The sequence below is a fragment of the Leptodactylus fuscus genome, chromosome 4 (genome assembly GCF_031893055.1).
Source record: "Leptodactylus fuscus isolate aLepFus1 chromosome 4, aLepFus1.hap2, whole genome shotgun sequence".
Taxonomy (NCBI): Eukaryota; Metazoa; Chordata; class Amphibia; order Anura; family Leptodactylidae; genus Leptodactylus; species Leptodactylus fuscus.
This window is the reverse complement of record NC_134268.1, coordinates 203,519,430-203,542,420: the sequence shown is the minus strand read 5'-3', so window position 1 is coordinate 203,542,420 and position 22,991 is coordinate 203,519,430. Positions and strand designations below refer to the sequence as shown.

General features: G+C 40.7%; 1 protein-coding gene across 1 annotated transcript in view; it reads left to right on the top strand.

Annotated features, from left to right (window-relative positions):
• Positions 1-22,991, top strand: part of GPR158 (G protein-coupled receptor 158) — a 194,559-nt gene that overhangs the window by 13,682 nt on the left and 157,886 nt on the right. Inside the window, exon 2 of the mRNA XM_075271687.1 lies at positions 22,163-22,268. Coding sequence (XP_075127788.1) covers positions 22,163-22,268 — 106 coding nt within the window. The remainder of the gene's footprint in view (positions 1-22,162; positions 22,269-22,991) is intronic.

The window sequence follows — 22,991 nt, the reverse complement described above, 5'->3', positions numbered from 1 at the left end:
TATACTGATAACAAGTTTAAACAGGTGCCATTACTACAGGTAATGAGTGGAGGAAAGAGGAGACTCTTAAAGAAGAAGTTACAGGTCCGTGAGAGCCAGAAATCTTGATTGCTTGTAGGTGACCAAATACTTATTTTCCACCATAATTTGCAAATACATTCTTACAAAATCAGACAATGTGATTTTCTGGATTTGTTTTCTCATTTTGTCTCTCATAGTTGAGGTCTACCTATGATGTAAATTACAGACGCCTCTCATCTTTTTAAGTGGTGGAACTTGCACTATTGGTGACTGACTAAATACTTTTTTGCCCCACTGTATGTGCCCTGCCGCAGCATTCAATGTTTATGGGGCTGCTGGAGTGCAGCACTTTACTGCACATTCTTGACCACTGTGGTCAGGCAATGTAGAGCCATGGGGGTCTCTACCCCCCACTGTAAATGAAAAGTTCATTACATTAGAAAACAGCACCTCTGCTGTCCACAGGCTGTATTTGGTATTGCAGCTCAGAACTATTCACTCTCATTCTTCATCTTTTTAAGTGGTGGAACTTGCACTATTGGTGACTGACTAAATACTTTTTTGCCCCACTGTATGTAACCATTACTACCTTGAAATTGCCCGTGACTGTGGTCATGCCATTCTAGTGATCACTGAGGGCCCCCGACTGCCAGTGGTGGGATACTTTTCTATGACAATGTTGTTGCAGCACATTACATCACTGATATATAATGATCTTAGCTATATCCTTATGATAATTAATAGCTTATAGGAAAAGAACGGGAGAATCTGTAGTTAAATTAAAATAACATTTTCTTTCTAATAAATGTAATTTGGGCTTGTGGGGAAATTTTAACATAAGAAAAAGTTGGCAAAACCAAATAGCCTCTTTAATATCTAAAACTAGGACTATATCCTAATATACAGTACTATGCAAAAGTTTTAGGCAGGTGTGGAAAAATTGCTGCAGAGTATCAATGGAAATTTTGAAAGTTTATTTTTACAGATAGAAGGCAAAGGTCACACCAAATATTGATGGGATTTACATTTTCTTCATTTTGTTATTGACCAAAATAAACTATTAGCCCTTCTATCCCTGAAACCATTCTTACCGTGCAACATTTTTTAACAATTCCTATAAAACTTAAACGAAGATTTTAACCCCCCCCATAAATATTGTACTGTCACAGAGCACATTATAGTGATAAATTCTGTATGTGTTATGTATCTTATTAGTAGATCCAGAGAAAACCAATGTTAACACCTTATGTAAATGAGGCAGTTGGTGCACTTGGGGCGGACCTTCAGGTCTGGGAGCGCTGCTTATGTAGGATGGGTGATGCAATAGCACTGAGATCGGCTTTCATTGTAAGGGGTGGTCCAGGGAGGAGGTAACAGAGAGAACTATGAGACTGTTTGTAGAAGATTCTGAAGATTCTGGTTCTTCTGTAGAATGTTTTCTAGATGTCTCCTATAATCCTATAGTTTCATATATAAAAAAGAAGGAGTGAATGTGACGTCTCCTGTACAGCTCATTTTTAGTAATATACTCTACATTTTGTCATTCTCAAAAGTTGAACCTATGGATTAGAGCTGTATATACATGGCAGTATACAGGATACAAAGCTATGGAGATATTCTATCCCTATCTATAAAGTATACAGAGCAGTACTGTATATACCATCTTGGAGCTACCAATGCAAGTTTTAATATTAAACATATCTTTTTTTTAAGAATTTTTGATCGTTTTTATTTTAATTGTCAATGTCTCTATATATAGTTTTTAAAAGTACAAAATCAAAAGCAATTTTGACTCTGTCCACTAAGATTAATAACAGACTGACCCTTGCCAATTCTGTCAGGGTATTCTTTACTGCAGTCATCTTATATATTTATATCATAGACAATATTACAATACAAGATAACACCTCTATAGATAACACCACATAAAAAATAACACCCATCATTGCACTACTGACGATAACACCTCTATAGATAACATCACATAACAGATAACACCCATCATTGCACTACTGACAATAACACCTCTATAGATAACACCACATAACAGATAACACCCATCATTGCACTACTGACAATAACACCTCTATAGATAACACCACATAACAGATAACACCCATCATTGCACTACTGACAATAACACCTCTATAGATAACACCACATAACAAATAACACCCATCATTGCACTACTGACAATAACACCTCTATAGATAACACCACATAACAGATAACACCCATCATTGCACTACTGACAATAACACCTCTATAGATAACACTACATAACAGATAACACCCATCATTGCACTACTGACAATAACACCTCCATAGATAACACCACATAACAGATAACACCCATCATTGCACTACTGATGATAACACCTCTATAGATAACACCACATAACAGATAACACCCATCATTGCACTACTGACAATAACACCTCCATAGATAACACCACATAACAGATAACACCCATCATTGCACTACTGATGATAACACCTCTATAGATAACACCACATAACAGATAACACCCATCATTGCACTACTGACAATAACACCTCCATAGATAACACCACATAACAGATAACACCCATCATTGCACTACTGATGATAACACCTCTATAGATAACACCACATAACAGATAACACCCATCATTGCACTACTGACAATAACACCTCCATAGATAACACCACATAACAGATAACACCCATCATTGCACTACTGATGATAACACCTCTATAGATAACACCACATAACAGATAACACCCATTATTGCACTACTGACAATAACACCTCCATAGATAACACCACGTAACAGATAACACCCACATTACACTACTGACGATAACACCTCCATAGATAACACCACATAACAGATAACACCCATCATTGCACTACTGACGATAACACCTCTATAGATAACACCACTGACCCATTATTACATCCACTAATGATACTAGATGATGTCATAGCTTATCTACTCCCCTCCCTGCACAGAACCGCTACAGTCTAGGCCACGCTCGATGTCCACTGGTGGCTTCTGGCACCCAGAAACTGCTAGAACAAGATGATTGGTGCAGGATCTGGATATCAGACCCCGATAGATAACCTACTCATGATCTATCAATCCTTAATATCCTAATATCCGATTATTATCAGGATATCTTTTATAAGCCAGAGCTTAAATTCCCCACCGTGGTCCTGTGAACTCGTCAGCAGAATGCAGGCGCCATTTATAGCAGTCTGTATTTTGCCTAGGGAGTTGCACACAGACTATCATAAAGCATGGGCTGACAGGAGAGCCATAGGGGATGTTACATTTCCTTACAGCTTCGCTGCCTCGATATGAGTGCGTATAATGGGTGTGATGTCTATTATAAGATTGTGTTAGGTATGTCATATATGTGCCGGCTCCCTACCAAGTCTATAGGCCTAGGCGGCGTCCCGTAAGCAGTGGTCTCCTAATGTCATATCCCAAGTACATCCAGATCCATATTCCAGGATATTTTTATATCTATTGATTTCCACCATATGTAATATCGAAAGATATAAAGTATGAGATAAACGCGTTATATAATCTGTTTATCCATCGATCCTGCCCATGACGGAGAAGTGATTATCGGCGAATCCACCTCTATTCCTATCAGATGATGTTTTGACCTCAAACTGTCCTTGAAGGTCGTTGGAAATCAGACGCGCGGTACGGCGCGGAGGAGAACGTTAAGCTCCTGTAATTTTTCCCTCACCTTTGCAGTATGTCTCCGACTCCATAACAGAAGATGAATCATTGAAATTATATCTTTAACCATTTAGTGCGCGCGCCGTAAGAGCCAGAAATTCCCTAATGTCTCATATATTGCAGACGCTTGGAGCACGGAGAGACTGAATTTCGAGATGCCTGATTTTCTGCACGAGTTGATTTATGAGCTCTCGGCGTATCCACGTTTAGAAGACCTTTACTTTATTGTGAGTTTCCATGGAGCTGTACATTTTTTATTCCATCCAAGAAAGTAATGCAGTGTGCACAAGGAAATTCTGATTTCATTATAAGAGTACGAGCGTGTTCCAGCTGTCACCGGGCTGCCTCTGTGCTGAATGGCGCCTAGAATAGGAAATCTTTATCTCATTACACAAGACTTAATACAACAAATAATGCTTAAACCAATAAAGCAAGCAACTTAAATAGGAACATTTAACATAAACTCCGAAGTCATGCATCACGCCTGCCACTAGTTTACAGAGCGTGCTGTAGATATAATAAAGCAGAAAATGATCATAACAAATTATTAGGAATCATCATACTAGTTTTATTTACATCTTCGTGCAGATGGAAGGGAGCTTGTATGCCAACACATGTAATCCCTATGGCTACTGTACAGTACATAGTTGTAGACGTTCCATGTAGACCTATATGATAGGTGTATCCTTGTAAAGAAACCAGCTGATATCCACTACCCTCTCCTCCGATGCATGGAAACAGCAACAGTGCATCCAAGATCTGACAATGCACACAGATATAAAATTCTAGGGATAAATGCCAGCCCCTGTTCCTACCTACTTGCCTCAATTGTCCTAATGACAGGGACAACTGGGCGACAGTCCCTTCTCTAAATAAGTGGATACACAGAATATGAACAAGACAACACAACACAGGTATAAAATTTGAGGGGTAAATGCAAGGCCCTGTCCCTACCTACTTGCCTCAATTGTCCTAATGACAGGGACAACTGGGCGACAGTCCCTTCTCTAAATAAGTGTAAACACAGAACGTGGACAAGACAACACCATACAGTTATAAAATTCTAGCGATAAATGCCAGCCCCTGTCCAAACCTACTTGCTTTAACTGTCCTAATGACAGGGACAACTGGGCAATAGTCCCTTCTCTCAATAAGTGTAAACACAGAACAAAAGTAAGACAATACAACACAGGTATAAAATTCTAGGGGCAAATGCCAGCCCCTGTCCAAACCTACTTGCTTTAACTGTCCTAATGACAGGGACAACTGGGCAACAGTCCCTTCTCTAAATAAGTGTAAACACAGAACATAGACAACACAACACAGGTATAACATTCTAGTGGTAAATGCCAGCCCCTGTCCCTACCTACTCACCTCATCTGTCCTAATGACAGGGACAACTGGGCAACAGTCCCTTCTCTAAATAAGTGTAAACACAGAACATAGACAACACAACACAGGTATAACATTCTAGTGGTAAATGCCTGCCCCTGTCCCTACCTACTCACCTCATCTGTCCTAATGACAGGGACAACTGGGCAACAGTCCCTTCTCTAAATAAGTGTAAACACAGAACATAGACAACACAACACAGGTATAACATTCTAGGGGTAAATGCCTGCCCCTGTCCCTACCTACTTGCCTCAGTTGTCCTAATGACAGGGACAACTGAGCAACTGTCCCTTCTCTAAATAAGTGTAAACAAAGAACACAAATAAGACAACACAACACAGGTATAAAATTCTAGGGGTAACTGCCACCATACTGGCACACCCAAAGGATAATGCACAGTATACAGGGTACAGTATATGCTCATAGATTTCTATTGTTTTATACCATAATACAATAAAGCTGTTGGCAAAGTGCACATAGGGTGTAAGGGAATTGCCAGTTGAACAATTCCCTAGTGCTGCTTCTGAAACCTGGGAAGAAGGGAAAGACAAAGATCGTGAGTCCTAAACTTGACCCAGCCCCTATCCCTAACTACTTGCCTCAACTGTCCTAATGACAGGGACAACTGGGTGACAGTCCTTTCTCTAAATAAGTGTATATACAGAACGTGGAAAAGACAACACAACACAGGTATAACATTTTAGGAGTAATTGCCACCATACTGGCACACCCAAAGGATGCTGTTAAAAATCTAAATATACCTCTCTACACAAGGATACAGTATTTGTTCATAGATTTCTATTGTTTCATACCATAATGCAATGAAGCTTTTGGCAAAGTGCATGTAGGGTGTAAGGGAATTGCCAGTTGAGCAATTCCTAGTGCTGGTGCTGAAACCTAGTAGGAAGGGAAAGACAGAGACAATGAGTCCTAAACTTGATCCAGCCTCTGTCCCTACCTACTTGCCTTAACTGTCCTAATGACAGGGACATCTGGGCGACAGACCCTTCTCTAAATATGTGAAAACACAGAATGTGGATAAGACAACACAACACAGAAGAGGAGTCAGCAAGCCAAGGGTCAAAGCCAGAGAGATAAAGCAGTACCAAATCATAATCCAAAAGAGTAGTAACAAGAAAAATCAAAGGTCAGAAGTCAGTAATACAATACAATAGCAAGAGAACAACTTAGCAAGAACAACGTCACAATAGCCAGCAAACTTGTGTGGGCTGATGACCTGTTTATAGGAAGTTCAGAACCTGCCCTAGGCTTGATAGGCAGTTAGGCTGTCAATCACATAGGTAAGGCAAAGATTAATTATTTGAGGTTTGGAGAGGAACAAGATGTATGCGATGGGAGTGGTGAAAATCAATTCACAGATGCAACGAGAACCAAAAGCAAGGAATCATAACTGAACACACCTCCTGTGCTGCAGCCTGCAAGCTAAGGGTGGTGCAGAGACCCGAACAATAAAACAACTTAGCAATACAGTTATATTAACAAAAATGTTAAAGATACTAAATGTTCCGTTCTGGCAATATGTGAATCTGTCTGATAACTTCTGCTTAACGTGTGTCTCCAATTATAAAAAACCCACATACAAATGAATAGTAAATGTGAATAGAAGAAACTTTGTAATATATCTTTATAAAGAAATGTGTTTCTATCTTCACTTATCAGGCTGAGTTACTTCTTACATAGAAATCTGTGGGGAGGGGAGGGGGGAGGAGGAGGTTGTTGGAAAACACACACAAATTGTTGCAGCTATTAAACTTTGCTATAGTGTGAGTCAATGAGCTATGTTAACACTGCTTTGTTTCAAGAAAAGAATCAGGCAATATATCAATTACCACCCTCCTCTCCCTCCCCTCTCCATACACTTATGTATGGTGAAGAAATTAGAAGAAATCACGCTATATTTTCTTTAATATTATTATTTTGTTAAGTTGTTTCCTTTGCTCATCAGAGTAATATGTAATGAAGTTTTGGGTCCTGGAATACTCCTTTAAGCAGGCTGTGCTTGTCTTAGTGTGATCTTAGATGAACCGGGCACCTTTTATTTCGATGTACATAGTATTGATCCTGCTGCTTTATATCTCCATTCCTTGTGCTTTACTGTTGATCTGCTTGGTAATGTTATCCATGTATTGCTATTTTGGTCCAAGTTTTACCTTAAACTCTCCATTTTCTTGCGTTTTGCAGCAATTTATTAATGTTTTACTTTATTATGTGTCATTATTTGACTGGAATAAAATTTGATACTTTTACTATATAATTTTTTGCTCTAGTACATTTGTGTCTGTGAGCCATGAGTATGAGCAACAAAGGGTATATGCAAGAGCAGACATTTTACCTTGGTTATTACTCTCAATGGTGAACAACAGTTCTAGAAATCTGCTTTACAGCAGAGACCTGGGAGTAAAAATTCTCAGGTAGAAATTACTTATATGAGAAAGTTTTGTGGGCATGCTCTGTGATATGTATGAGAAGATAACCCACACAATAAAGACATCATGGCTGGTTATCAGGAGGACACTACATATATGAGAAGATAACCCGGACACAATAAGGACATCATGGCTGGTTATCAGGAGGACACTACATGTATGAGAAGATAACCCAGACACAATAAGGACATCATGGCTGGTTATCAGGAGGACACTACATGTATGAGAAGATACCCCGGACACAATAAGGACATCATGGCTGGTTATCAGGAGGACACTACATGTATGAGAAGATAACCCGGACACAATAAGGACATCATGGCTGGTTATCAGGAGGACACTACATGTATGAGAAGATAACCCGGACACAATAAGGACATCATGGCTGGTTATCAGGAGGACACTACATGTATGAGAAGATAACCCAGCCACAATAAGGACATCATGGCTGGTTATCAGGAGGACACTACATGTATGAGAAGATACCCCGGACACAATAAGGACATTATGGCTGGTTATCAGGAGGACACTACATGTATGAGAAGATAACCCGGACACAATAAGGACATCATGGCTGGTTATCAGGAGGACACTACATGTATGAGAAGATAACCCGGACACAATAAGGACATCATGGCTAGTTATCAGGAGGACACTACATGTATGAGAAGATAACCTGACCACAATAAGGACATCATGGCTGGTTATCAGGAGGACACTACATGTATGAGAAGATAATAATACATCATGGCTAGTTATCAGGAGGACACTACATGTATGAGAAGATAACCCGGACACAATAAGGACATCATGGCTGGTTATCAGGAGGACACTGCATGTATGAGAAGATAACCTGACCACAATAAGGACATCATGGCTGGTTATCAGGAGGACACTACATGTATGAGAAGATAATAATACATCATGACTGGTTATCAGGAGGACACTACATGTATGAGAAGATAACCCGGACACAATAAGGACATCATGGCTGGTTATCAGGAGGGGACACTACATATATGAGAAGATAACCCGGACACAATAAGGACATCATGGCTGGTTATCAGGAGGACACTACATATATGAGAAGATAACCTGGACATAATAAGGACATCATGGCTGGTTATTAGGAGGACACTACATATATGAAAAGATAACCTGGACACAATAAGGACATCATGGCTGGTTATCAGGACACTACATGTATGAGAAGATAACCCGGACACAATAAGGACATCATGGCTGGTTATCAGGAGGACACTACATGTATGAGAAGATAACCCGGACACAATAAGGACATCATAGCTGGTTATCAGGAGGACACTATATGTATGAGAAGATAACCCGGACACAATAAGGACATCATGGCTGGTTATCAGGAGGACACTACATGTATGAGAAGATAACCTGACCACAATAAGGACATCATGGCTGGTTATCAGGAGGACACTACATGTATGAGAAGATACCCCGGACACAATAAGGACATCATGGCTGGTTATCAGGAGGACACTACATGTATGAGAAGATAACCCGGACACAATAAGGACATCATGGCTGGTTATCAGGAGGACACTACATGTATGAGAAGATAACCCGGACACAATAAGGACATCATGGCTAGTTATCAGGAGGACACTACATGTATGAGAAGATAACCTGACCACAATAAGGACATCATGGCTGGTTATCAGGAGGACACTACATGTATGAGAAGATAATAATACATCATGGCTGGTTATCAGGAGGACACTACATGTATGAGAAGATAACCCGGACACAATAAGGACATCATGGCTGGTTATCAGGAGGACACTGCATGTATGAGAAGATAACCTGACCACAATAAGGACATCATGGCTGGTTATCAGGAGGACACTACATGTATGAGAAGATAATAATACATCATGACTGGTTATCAGGAGGACACTACATGTATGAGAAGATAACCCGGACACAATAAGGACATCATGGCTGGTTATCAGGAGGGGACACTACATATATGAGAAGATAACCCGGACACAATAAGGACATCATGGCTGGTTATCAGGAGGAAACTACATATATGAGAAGATAACCTGGACATAATAAGGACATCATGGCTGGTTATTAGGAGGACACTACATGTATGAAAAGATAACCTGGACACAATAAGGACATCATGGCTGGTTATCAGGACACTACATGTATGAGAAGATAACCCGGACACAATAAGGACATCATGGCTGGTTATCAGGAGGACACTACATGTATGAGAAGATAACCCGGACACAATAAGGACATCATGGCTGGTTATCAGGAGGACACTACATATATGAGAAGATAACCCAGACACAATAAAGACATCATGGCTGGTTATCAGGAGGACACTATATGTATGAGAAGATAACCCGGACACAATAAGGACATCATGGCTGGTTATCTACATGTATGGGAAGATAACCCGGACACAATAAGGACATCATGGCTGGTTATCAGGAGGACACTACATGTATGACAACCATGAGTATGGGGTGGTGATCTATGATTATCACTTATTGTGAATAGTGCATCTATCTATCTATCTATCTATCTATCTATCTATCTCCTATCTATCTATCTATCTATCTATCTATCTATCTATCTATCTATCTATCTATCTATCCATCTATATATCTATCTATTGTAGACAGGCAGAAGGAAAAGTTATAGATGTCAGGTATCTTCCACTGAGGTGGCTGGTGTCTACAAGGTCACTGGCTGGAGTATGGGATTGGGATGTAGGTATTGTTGCAAACCCAGGCCTATACTCCAGTCCTGATTTTGCTGGCTGACCCAAGTGGTCAGCTATTAAAGAACTGAGGTTGCCCATGGGAAGGGGGTGTGAGCGTCTCTTGTAGGAGAATCCTGTTGTACACACTGCCCTGTGTGTGTGTCTGGAGGAGAAAGCTCTAGAAATCACCTTGTGTGTTGGTGAGCAAACCTTGTGGACTTACCTTCTTTGTATCCTGAAGTAAGGACTGTTTTTGTTATTTGATTTTGTACCTCGCCGAAGAAAGCTGTCACTATTATTCTGTCTGTAATATAAATTAGATATTTTCTATTAAGTGATCTCTACAGGACAGGAAGTGTAAGCTTGCATTTTTATATAGATAATGACATGAAAAATTAAATGAAAACATGAAACATGAAAATTATTATTTTTCTTTTAAATACATGAACCATAAAAATGTGGTTTTGTAACACAGAGAGTGTGAACATACTTTGCCACTAAAATGGTTCAACTTGGGTTAGTCTTTAGCGTGTTCTCTAAGTGAATGCCTAGTTTTAACCCTTTAACCTCCAAATGGGGATCTGGATCTGGTTATAGCTAGAACCAGTAGGTCACTACCTCATGACTTAGGAGAAGTCCAAGTTTAGTGGGGCCTGAACTGGCTCAATAAACACTGATGCATGGCATCAAAGGAACAGTCTAGGACTGTGGTCAGTGGACTAGCCAGGGTCAGGGCAGGTGGATTTCTTTGGTTGTAGAGGTCAAGATAGGTGGCACAGATTCAGATAGGGGTATCCAGGCAGAGGTTAGGAAATGAGCAGATAAACTTAATCAAAAGCTTATTTGTAGGGACACTGGAAACCTTTATGATCAGACACCTTGCACCCCAATCTGGTGCCTTAAATAACCTTTAACGGTTAATGGTTAGGGATCGAATATTGGGCTAAATACTCTGTTTATTTGCATAATGCACATATGATTTTGTTGTTTCTTAAAGGGCCAGTGCAGAAAGATAGAAGGTGGAGACAAGACCTGGCACCCAGGCAAAGACCAGATGCTGGCAGCCGGTGGTGAAGGTGCGAAGCAATGCCGACGCCTGCCAGCCTCCGGCACTATAGATTGAACAATAAGTAATCTGATGATACATTTCCTTTAATCTAATGGGACAGATTTCCTCTCCGTAGAATCCAATTGGCCTAATTTATTATATAATATATTTTAGGCTGGGAACTTAATATTATTGTACCATTAAACAACTTATTCAAGCAAAACAGTACAAATAAAAGCTCATTGGGTTATGTGACCTTATTGTCCAAAAACTGGATCAGTGCTCAAATGCATCGGTCCAACTATGTGTATCATTATAAAGAATAAGATCTTAGATAGGAGAGCTGTATCTATTAAAATAGAAAATAATGGTTTACCAATTAAAATAATTGTCCCGTTAGTTTGAGACCACTGTAAGTTGCTATGTCCTTCTCCTCCAAACTGTTATAGTACAAAAGAACTACATGAACAAGTCTATGTCCTTGATATCCCTTCTGGAGCCATTATTACTGATGTGGCTAATATAAAATCCCACTCAACACTTTTCTAGCCCTAACCATAGTTGCGTGGTAGTGTGCAATCCATGGTGCCCACTGTCACAGATCACACAAAAATACACAAAATCCAAGGTCAGTTCTTGGTTTTAGAGTCTTTGTACTGGTGCCTGTTAGGTGGCCAATGGATACAAACCATGAAGGATCTTCCTCTAACCATCTTAGTGGTGACCTTTTTTGTTTCAATCGGTTACCAGTGGATATGGCCATGAATGCAGGAACTTTTTATGGTCTGGTCTCATACATGTAGTGTCTCCTCCTGATAACCAGCTATGATGTCCTTATTGTGTCCGGGTTATCTTCTCATACATGTAGTGTCCTCCTGATAACCAGCCATCATGTCCTTATTGTGTCTGGGTTATCTTCTCATACATGTAGTGTCCTCCTGATAACCAGCCATCATGTCCTTATTGTGTCTGGGTTATCTTCTCATACATGTAGTGTCCTCCTGATAACCAGCCATGATGTCCTTATTGTGTCCGGGTTATCTTCTCATACATGTAGTGTCCTCTCTTGATAACCAGCCATGATGTCCTGATTGTGGTCGGGTTATCTGCTCATACATGTAGTGTCCTCTCTTGATAACCAGCCATGATGTCCTGATTGTGGTCGGGTTATCTCCTCATACATGTAGTGTCCTCCTGATAACCAGCCATGATGTCCTTATTGTGTCCGGGTTATCTCCTCATACATGTAGTGTCCTCCTGATAACCAGCCATCATGTCCTTATTGTGTCTGGGTTATCTTCTCATACATGTAGTGTCCTCCTGATAACCAGCCATGATGTCCTTATTGTGTCCGGGTTATCTTCTCATACATGTAGTGTCCTCTCTTGATAACCAGCCATGATGTCCTTATTGTGTCTGGGTTGTCTTCTCATACATGTAGTGTCCTCCTGGTAACCAGCCATGATGTCCTTATTGTGTCCAGTTTATCTTCTCATACATGTAGTGTCCTCCTGATAACCAGCCATGATGTCCTTATTGTGTCCAGGTTATCTTCTCATACATGCAGTGTCCTCCTGATAACCAGCCATGATGTCCTTATTGTGGTCAGGTTATCTTCTCATACATGCAGTGTCCTCCTGATAACCAGCCATGATGTCCTTATTGTGGTCGGGTTATCTTCTCATACATGTAGTGTCGTCCTGATAACCAGCCATGATGTCCTTACTGTGTCCGGGTTATCTTCTCATACATGTAGTGTCCTCCAGCCATGATGTCCTTATTGTGGTCAGGTTATCACAACACTAAGGCTATGTTCACATCTCTGTTGGAGACTGGGTTGCAGTATTCGCACTGAGGACTTTTTCTTTTTTCCTCTGGTTTCATTTTTAACCCCTTAACGTCAGAGGCATTATTCGAGCTTCAATTTTTGACACCACGACTTCCAAACCACATAACTTTTTTATTTGTCAGCTCACGAAGTCAGATGAGAGCCTAATGTTTGCGGGACAAATTGTCCTTCATAACAGTACCATTTATTATTCTGTACAATATACTGGGAAGCTGGAAAAAATTCAGAATGGGGTAGAATTGGAGAAAAACTGCATTGGAACTGAATTCATTATGCAACCAAAATGAAATATCACCTGTATTTTATAGGTCGGTACGAGTTTGGTGATACCAAATTTATATCGTTTTATTAATGTTTTTAACCCTTAAAAAATCCAAAAATTTGCACAAAAAAAATTTATCTTGGAGTGGCTGTGCTTTGACCCCCATAACTTTTTTATATTTTCATGTATGGAGCTGTATAAGGCTATTTTTTGTGTACTTTAGGGAATTTCTATTCTGTCATTGCTTTTTATTCAATTGAAACAAAATGGTGGTTTGGATCTTTTGATTTTTTTTTCCCTGCTATGGTATTGACTATACGAGATTTTTTTTTTTTTTGTAGACTGGGTATTTTTGGACACAGGTCTACCTACTGTATTTATTAGACCCTCTGGGGGTCTTGAACTCCAGGGGTCCAATCACTGATGGACCGCCTTAATGTATAGAGTTTAGAGATGAGCGAGTACTGTTCAGATCAGCCAATCCAAACAGCACGCTCGCATAGAAATGAATGGACGTAGCCGGCACGCGGGGGGTTAAGCGGCCGGCCACCATCAAAGCGGAAGTACCAGGTGCATCCATTCATTTCTATGGAGCGTGCTGTTCGGATCGGCTGATCCGAACAGTACTCGCTCATCTCTAATAGAGTTCACCGTTGCTCTGGAAGTGATTACATTGTATTCTGTAATTTGCTTTTCAGCAGGAAAATGGACAAATTGGGACTGAACAAGTTTGTTCCAAAACTTAACTTACAGGCAAACCTTGTGAATATTTGCTAAACAAATCTCCTGAGATTTGACCATCGCTATCTGTGACCTGTATAGGGGTCATTGTGCAGGGAAAGGGAGGAGATGATCAGAATGATAGTCTTAGCAGTCCTGTCGGTGAAGATAACAGGATTGCTGGGAAGTGATCTCTACAGAACAGGAAAAGTAATCTTATTATGAGACTCAGTGGTTGGAGTGAAAAAGCCAAGATTTCAGAATTTTTTTAAAACTATAGTGATATAGAAAATTTAGAAGATACCAAAAATTCCTCAAAATATATGGGAAATAACATACAGTTAGTATTATCAGTGACCCATTGGTATTGTTAGTTCTCAGCACTAGATGAACTATTAAGACATAGTGAGCAGAGTCCCTGGTGACTCAAGAAATCTGTAGCATCAAGTCCCTGATGATTCCATAGTAGGTTCATTGCCTTGGTCCCTGTGAACCATGGACACGTTTGGTGCCGAGAGCTGATAATGGAAATGCAATGCTTTTTTTCTGACCTTTTCCAATATGAAAATTCTCTTTTATGTTGAGTTGTTGCAAAAAAAACCCAAACAATCTTGCTATGCAGTCATATGCAATGTATTGTATCCCATACACTCTCACTCTGCCAAATCAGTATCCCTGCGCTATGCTAAGGAGGTCCAAAAGACCGAAACAGCGCTGTCCATAGCTGGGAATCTGTTCCTTTTGGAATAGAAATACTAATTTGGCAATTAAATCCGCATCATGATAGTAGACTTATTAACTGAGTCATGCATGATGTTAAGGAGGCTGCCCTCTAGAGGGCGGCATACAGAGGCGCTGTTCTCCTTATTACATCCTGGAGAATAGATTTGCATATTTTATACTGTAAATAGTCATTGTAGGCGGAAAAGATGCGGATACATGGAACTGGTATTCCATGGTTGATGTTATATTGCATATATGTAGCTAAATACTGACTGTATTATAAAGACTGGGCACATGGAGATTGCCATCCTGATGCATGGGTATAACTTCCATAGTAGCAGACATGGCCTCTCCTATAGGGCCCCCCATCCCAAGGGGGGCCTAAGATCTATTGAGACCTAGGATGAAATCATTGACTATGGATGATGGAAAGGGGATATGGAAAACTGAATTCTCCTTCATTACTTTACCAGGACATAATAATGCCTAGGTGTAACATCATTCCTTTATTCATTTAGTAATTAGCCAAGTGGGTGGTAACACTGCCTCCAGAGACCCTGCCATCAGAGAAACCAGACTGTTACCACCCACTTGGTCAGTAGACCCTAATCTACATCTACACTAACAGGGCTTATATCTTTAGAACGGCTGAACAGTTTTGGATATATAAGACACCAAAATCCTCGTAGTGACAGCACCGATCAGATGATGTATGTCATTGAGTTTTTTAGTCCTGGTGACAGGTCCTTTATAATTCCAGTTTTAGGAGAACATCTGATCAATGATATAAGAGCAATTCGCAGACGAGACCCCCATGTTATATCACTAAAGCCTTAGACAAGGTCATCAAAATGCAGCCCCTGTTTAAAAGGTGGACGTGGAAGGAATTCATGAGGCCGTGTCAGTCTTTCTAGACAGTATTTGGTTTTGTTCTTTGCTTTGACACTGACACATTCAGATGGGAACAATAGGAAGCTCTATCTACATAGTTATTAGAACACAGTGCAGACACTTACCTTTCTACCATGATTGATTTCTTCTGTCAAGATCAACAGGGGGTTCCAGTTATTTAATTAGATTTTCAGAAGTAGGGACATGTTTGCAAATGAGCTTAGGCTGTAAATATCCCCAAAGTCAGCTGGGTGGCTGCTATCTGGAGCTGAATAGTGATCGCCGGTGTAATCGCACTGCAAGGTCAGCCATTTTAGAGTAACTGTGCTCCTTATTCATCCATTAGGGAGGCAATGAAGAGAGAAGCTTCAATAAGTTCTGGATATCTGGGATTCTTACATGAATGGGATAGAAAATAATAGGGAATGGGAATGTTTCACCAAAACGGGTCCATTTTTATTATTATTATTTATTATTATTATTATTAATAATTATAACTATAATTATAATTTTCATGCTTAATTTTTAATTTTTCATGTCACGGTCTATATTTAATAAAAAAACCCATTCTGGTCACTAAAAAATCTGGCCACTAAATCTAACACTTAGTCATTAAGATTGATACCAATTCTGTAGAGGATTGTAGCTGTCACATCACTTAGATCACAAAGAACACATACAGGATCACAATAGAAGATAACACCCTTGGTGACCCATCATTGGATTCACTATTGACAATAAATAATGTCACAGTTTATCTGTTCTACCTCCCTGCACAGAACATGTCTAGAAAACTCTCCCATCTACTCCAGTCCATTGCTTCTTATGGCCATGACTATGTTATAAATATACCATTGAATGGAGGCCGCCCCATAAGCATGTACAGAAAATAGAATAGAAAAATATACAATCTGAAAATAAAAACAGATTAGAAAGTGATATATCTTATTTAGAGATGAGCGAGTAGTGTTCGATCGAGTAGGTGTTCGATCGAATACTACAGTATTCAAAATACTCGTACTCGATCGAACACTACTAGCTGTTCAAAGTTTAAGGTTCGATGCAGAACCAGCGTTGATTGGCAGAATGCTATACATTCTGCCAATCAATGCTGGTTCTTCTCTTACCTTTAGAAGTCTTCTCCGTGCAGGGTCCCCGCGGCGTCTTCCAGCTCTGAATCACTCTGCCAGGCATCCGGCCTAGGCAGAGTGAATTCCAGCCGGAAGACGCCATTTTATCGAATGTTGCATACCCCTGAAATGAGCATTTCCCCCCATTAACTATAACCTTGGACATTTTAGTGTTCGCTCATCTCTAATCTTATTATATGGTTTTAAGAAATGTATAAAAAATTATTTTTAATTATTTTGGATTATTATTTTGGATTATTGTGATGAACAAACTCTGCCTGCCCTGACCTTTACTAGTTTACTGACCATGTTTCTGCCTCTTCCTTTCTGTGTCATGATCTGGTGTCATTTCATCTGCCTGGGTCAGATGTCACTAATACTGGCACTAAGCCTTAAGCAACCTGGTGGTGTCCTGCAGTGAAGTTGAGATCCTTGTTTGGGACTTAAAGGGTGAATATCACGTGGACAATGCCCCAAGTTGAACCAGTTTAGTGAAACAGTGAGTCCATATCTTCTGCTTAACAGTCTTCCAAAGGCATAGACCATTGTGTCCTCTCGGACACCAGGGCTCAGAAGCAACTATTACCTCTCTACTCTATATAGCTATGTCCCTGGTCTTGTTTGTAGAACCCTACAAGCATGACAATTTCTTACAGTCCACTTCTTGGCTACGATATCCTCTTATCTCCATGTATGTTGTATTTTCTGTGCGGTGAACTCATTAGACAAGTCATGGGTTTTTGAGGATAAAATAGACAAATTATTTTCTACCGTGTAACAGATGAAACGTGTTTGCCACAAGCTCTTGTGTGTGTTTTTTAGTCATCAATATATGTGTCAACAGATTTTGCTCAGGGAGTCTCAGCTATATCATACTGTGCTGTGCAGACCATATGGCACTTCGTTAGAGCTGAGTCCCTGATAAAGACAAAAATAAATTAGATGTATTGTTGAGTTTGGTGATCTGTACCCAGAGTCAAGTCTAACTTTTAAGGAAAGTGGGTTATAAACTAAAGAGGGCCTTCTGAAGTTTGGCTTGTACTCCCCAACAGAGTCCAACAGCCACTGAGTGTCCATTGGGCTGAAAAGTGAAGAGGGCTGAGTTAAAAAATAAACTCCATGTGACATGGGCACCAGTTTGTAGAGGTGGCAAAGGGACAAAGAAGGACCACAAAGCTAATAAGGGGCATGGAGGAGCTCATTGATTAGGAAAGATTAAAGGAGTAAAATTTGTTTAGTCTTGAGAACCTATCCTACTAATATTATAAAGGTGAAAGTATGTGAGTTTGGATGTTTGTGGGTTTGTGTGTTTGGATGTTTGTTCCTCAATCACGCCCAAACCGCTGAACGGAATGGCGTGAGATTTCACACATACCTAGATGGCCACCAGGAAGGATCGAAAGGCTACCGCTCCAGCCACCGAAATCCCAAACGTTACCGGCGAAAGTCTGCTCCGGCTCTGCTGCGGGACCTCAGATGACGTCAGCTTGGCTCTTTCAGGTGGCCTCTGATAGGTTCGCGTCACATGTGGGGCGATGGACACTGTGCGCTACAGAGGGGGCAGAGCTATAGACGCACAAGCCGGACACGGAGCGACAGGAAGAAGATGGTGTCGCGTATGCGGAGGACACAGCAGGCAGCCATCGGTGGAGCCCGCTGCCCGGCCTGGAGAAGTAATTTCTCCGGGGCCCCGGGGGTGGGAAACTGAAGGAGTGACTGGGACACACTTCCCCAAGCCGCCGTCTTCCCCTAGCATGGCATGCATGGCCTGCAGACTGCAGACCCTAAGCACACCATCACACTAGGGGCACAGAGGGTGGGGAGGAGAAGGCCGAGGCTTGGAGGTGGGGAGGGGAGTTCGTGGTCACGGGGGTGGCGGGTTTACTGTAAAGGAGGTCGTGGCAGGGGGGGGGGGGGTTCTAAAGGGGTTGGGGTCGCGGAGGGGGGGTAGGAAGGCTTCCTGTAAAGTGGGACAGGGTATGGGGGGGTGGAGAGGGAACCGGGGTCACGGGGGGGGCCAGGTTGTGCAGGGGATGCAAAGGGGGCCGACACCGGGGTCGCAGGTGGGGGGGAAGGGGGCCGGAGTCGCAGGAGAGGAAAGAGGGCCGGGGTTGTAGAGGAGGGGTGATGGAAAGGGGGCCGGGGTTGCGGGGGGTGGTGGAAAGGGGGTCGGGGGAGAGAGGTTGGAAAAGGGACGCAATGGGGGGGCCAGAGCCCGCGCTGCAGGTGGGTCGCGCAAAGCGGGAACGCTGCCGCGGACGAAGTCGCAGGTACTGCTAGTATCAATATATAAATGACCCATACAAGAAATATGGGGATAAACGGTTCCATGTAGCACCCCTCCAAAGACAAGGAAGCACTTATCTCCTTCTGAAGAAAAGAAGGTTTAATTTCAAGAGGTGACAATGACTATCAATCTGTGGAATAGCCTACCCAGGAACTGGTCACAGCTTTAAAAAAAAGAATTAAATGCCTTTATATAGCAAAATAGCATTGATGCTCATGGAAATGTATAGAATACTTATTTTCTTCACTGGTCCTTCAGCCATGCCCTTTCCGATCCTTTGGTTGACTTGATGGAGTTAAGTCTTTTTTTCAACTGTAATAACTATGGAAGGACTTGGAAAGTGTGGAAGGAATGGGTCCGCAGTATATTGTATCTTTCTGTCACCGGATAGCTCTTACATTCGGAATATCAAAACTGGATGCCAATATAAGTACAATGTCAAATATCAGTGGTTTGGCCTGGTCTTGCTATTCTAAAATGAATTGGTTACAAACTTCCTTAAACTAGGCACAGACTTTCTATGTATTAGAGATGAGCGAACCTTGAAAGATTAGTTTTGCGAATATCCTTGAGGTTCATCCACCTGTGTTGTTTCTCCAGCCTCTTCCAGCCTCCTGGGTGATGTCACAGACCCTAGGAACCACCAAGGTCTCTGATTGGATCTTAGCATTTTCTTGGAGCATGCTAACATCATGATGTAAGGGTCATGATGTTGGTGCCTTTGACTGGACATAAGGGAGTCCAGTCGGGCCTTTAACATCATCCAGGAGGCCAGAAGAGGCTGGAAGATGACTGAGGGAGCCCAGGAGAGGTGAGGGAAAGTTCTGCTTAATATACTTTGGGGTCTGAAGAGCCCCTAGAGTATAAAAGTGATTTGTAGATGGTAAACCTCAAAAGTTATGGGTTCACTCAAACCTGAAATTTTTGGAAAATTTGTAATGAATCCAATGAGCTTATCTGTTGTACATGTACAGTAGCTGTATGTACCATAAAGACAGCCCCATTATTCTTTGCCCAATCATTATGTATGTCTTGTTCTATGTCCAACATAAAGAGGTTTTCCAGGTTTACCAATTGATGACCTATCCTTAGGTTTGGTCATTAATGGAAGATTGGCTTGGGTCCTACCCTGGGGCTCCCAAGAACTGACTGTTGTGGCCCCTTCACTACTTATAATACTAGTTCCTTACTAGCCACCACTATGATCACTGATGGTGCCATCGGTCATGTTGGGTGCAGAACAAGATTCGTCAGACTGAACAACACCACCCGTGGCAAACAATGGAGTGCTGGGGACTGTTTTTTATGTTACCCCCCCCCCCCCACGACCTCCACACTGGTTTATCCAATTCCCGGACAACCACTCTAATTTATTTTCTCTTATTTATGGGTATTATTTCTTTCCTTACCGCGTCGTATAGATTTGCATTTCTGAGCACAAGTTTTGGCATTATGTGCGTATTTCAGAACATACTTGCTTAGATTAGAGAAGACAAATGATGAATCTCCTGACAAGTTGGAGATACAGTAACTTCTATCATCAGATGTGTAATGATGCAGTTTATTGTCAGTCCCCATGGCAACTTCACAATTTTAGTTTGTGAACGTTTAATATAATGCAGCGCGCACTCCGTCAATGTACATAATCCTGGTGGGTGTTTTAAAAGGGCAACTTCTATAAAGATGACAGGATTGTTCTACTTTATTTTTAAAGTGCCAGTATGTTCTAAATCCCTATACTGCTTAAACATGTAAATATACTCTGTATATATAAAACTCAATATTCTGATTCCAAGAGCCCATCATCCACCAATAGAGAACTTATACATGTCCGCATTTAAAGGGATTCAATCATTAGAACCCAACATATCAACATAGCCCTTTAGATAGATAGATAGATAGATAGATAGATAGATAGATGATAGATAGATAGATAGATAGATAGATAGATAATAGAGGGATGGATGGATAGATAGATGATAGATAGATAGATAGATAGATGGATAGATGATAGATAGATAGATAGATAGATAGATAGATAGATAGATAGATAGGAGATAGATAGATAGATAGGAGATAGATAGATAGATAGATAGGAGAGATAGATAGATAGATAGATAGATAGATAGATAGATAGATAGATAGATAGGAGATAAATAGATAGATAGGAGATAGATAGGAGATAGATAGATAGATAGATAGATAGGAGATAGATAGATAGATAGATAGATAGATAGATAGGAGATAGATAGATAGATAGATAGATAGATAGATAGATAGATAGATAGATAGATAGATAGGAGATAGATAGATAGATAGGAGATAGATAGGAGATAGATAGATAGATAGATAGATAGATAGGAGATAGATAGATAGGAGATAGATAGATAGATAGATAGATAGATAGATAGATAGATAGGAGATAGATAGATAGATAGATAGGAGATAGATAGATAGATAGATAGATAGATAGGAGATAGATAGATAGATAGATAGATAGATAGATAGATAGATAGATAGATAGATAGGAGATAGATAGATAGGAGATAGATAGATAGATAGATAGATAGATAGATAGATAAGGGTCAACAGAATCCAACTTATCAACCCAGCCCTTCAGATAGATAGGTACCAGGACAATTAAGAGATCCCACAGGAATCACCAAGGACTGCGCTCTCACAGGATGATAGTGTAAATTCGGATTCTTTATTCAGGTCACAAACACACAACGGACGTTCAGGGTCAGCAACAAAAGCCACAAAACATCTGTGAACATAGCCATATGCAATAACGCTAGTCTCTGTGACCACAGCTATCCTGCTGCATGCTGTCTGTCTTAAAGGGATGCTAAGTTTTATACAGTTGGCTTTCTTTTAAAGTTCATATATTATAATTTTGCAGGGGAGTCCTCAAAGTGGATGTCAATCTTCAGAAAACGGACATTGATCAATGCTCGAATGATGGATGGTTTTCTGGTACTCACAGATGTCAACACAACAGTTCAAAGGTAAGAACACTTGAAAGAAGACATTTTTTGTTCGGAGTATCTGAAAAATCTAAAGGGGTTTTCCAATTTTACGCAATAATATATCGTTACATTGTGATCAGTTGGTGTTGAATGTAGACTCAAACTATGAAGGTTTCTTTCCTCAGAGTGACATAGTAGGTTGGAAGAAGACACAGGTCCATCAAGCCCAACCTATAATGATACAGTGTTTATCCAGAGGAAGGCACAAAACCCATAAGGCTTGTACCAATTGCTCTATGTCAGGGGAAAAATTCCCTTTCTGACTCCAAATCTGTCAATCAGTATAAAACCCTGGATCAACTTGTCATCTTTAAAAATCAAATTCCATAACCTGTAATATTTAACCTTTCAAGAAGATTATGTGTCAGCGAGAGCCATAATCTCACTGCTCTTACAGTAAAGAATCGTCCCCTTCACGACCACAGGCCTAGGAGAAAAAGATCATTAGAAAGGTCTTTGTACCTTCTCTCCATACAGAAACACCTACTGTGAGGGATCTGCAGTACAGCACAGCTCCATTTGAGAGATAGATGTAGGTTCCAGAGGTGGGAGTTGGACTTGCATCTATCAGATATTTAAGGCATATCCTGTGGATAGGCTATAATCTCATCCATGAGAAACCCCTTTAAATAAGATATTAAAGCAAACCTATTGTACATGTGAACCAATGCAGCAACCTAAATAAAGCTAGCAGCCTGCAGT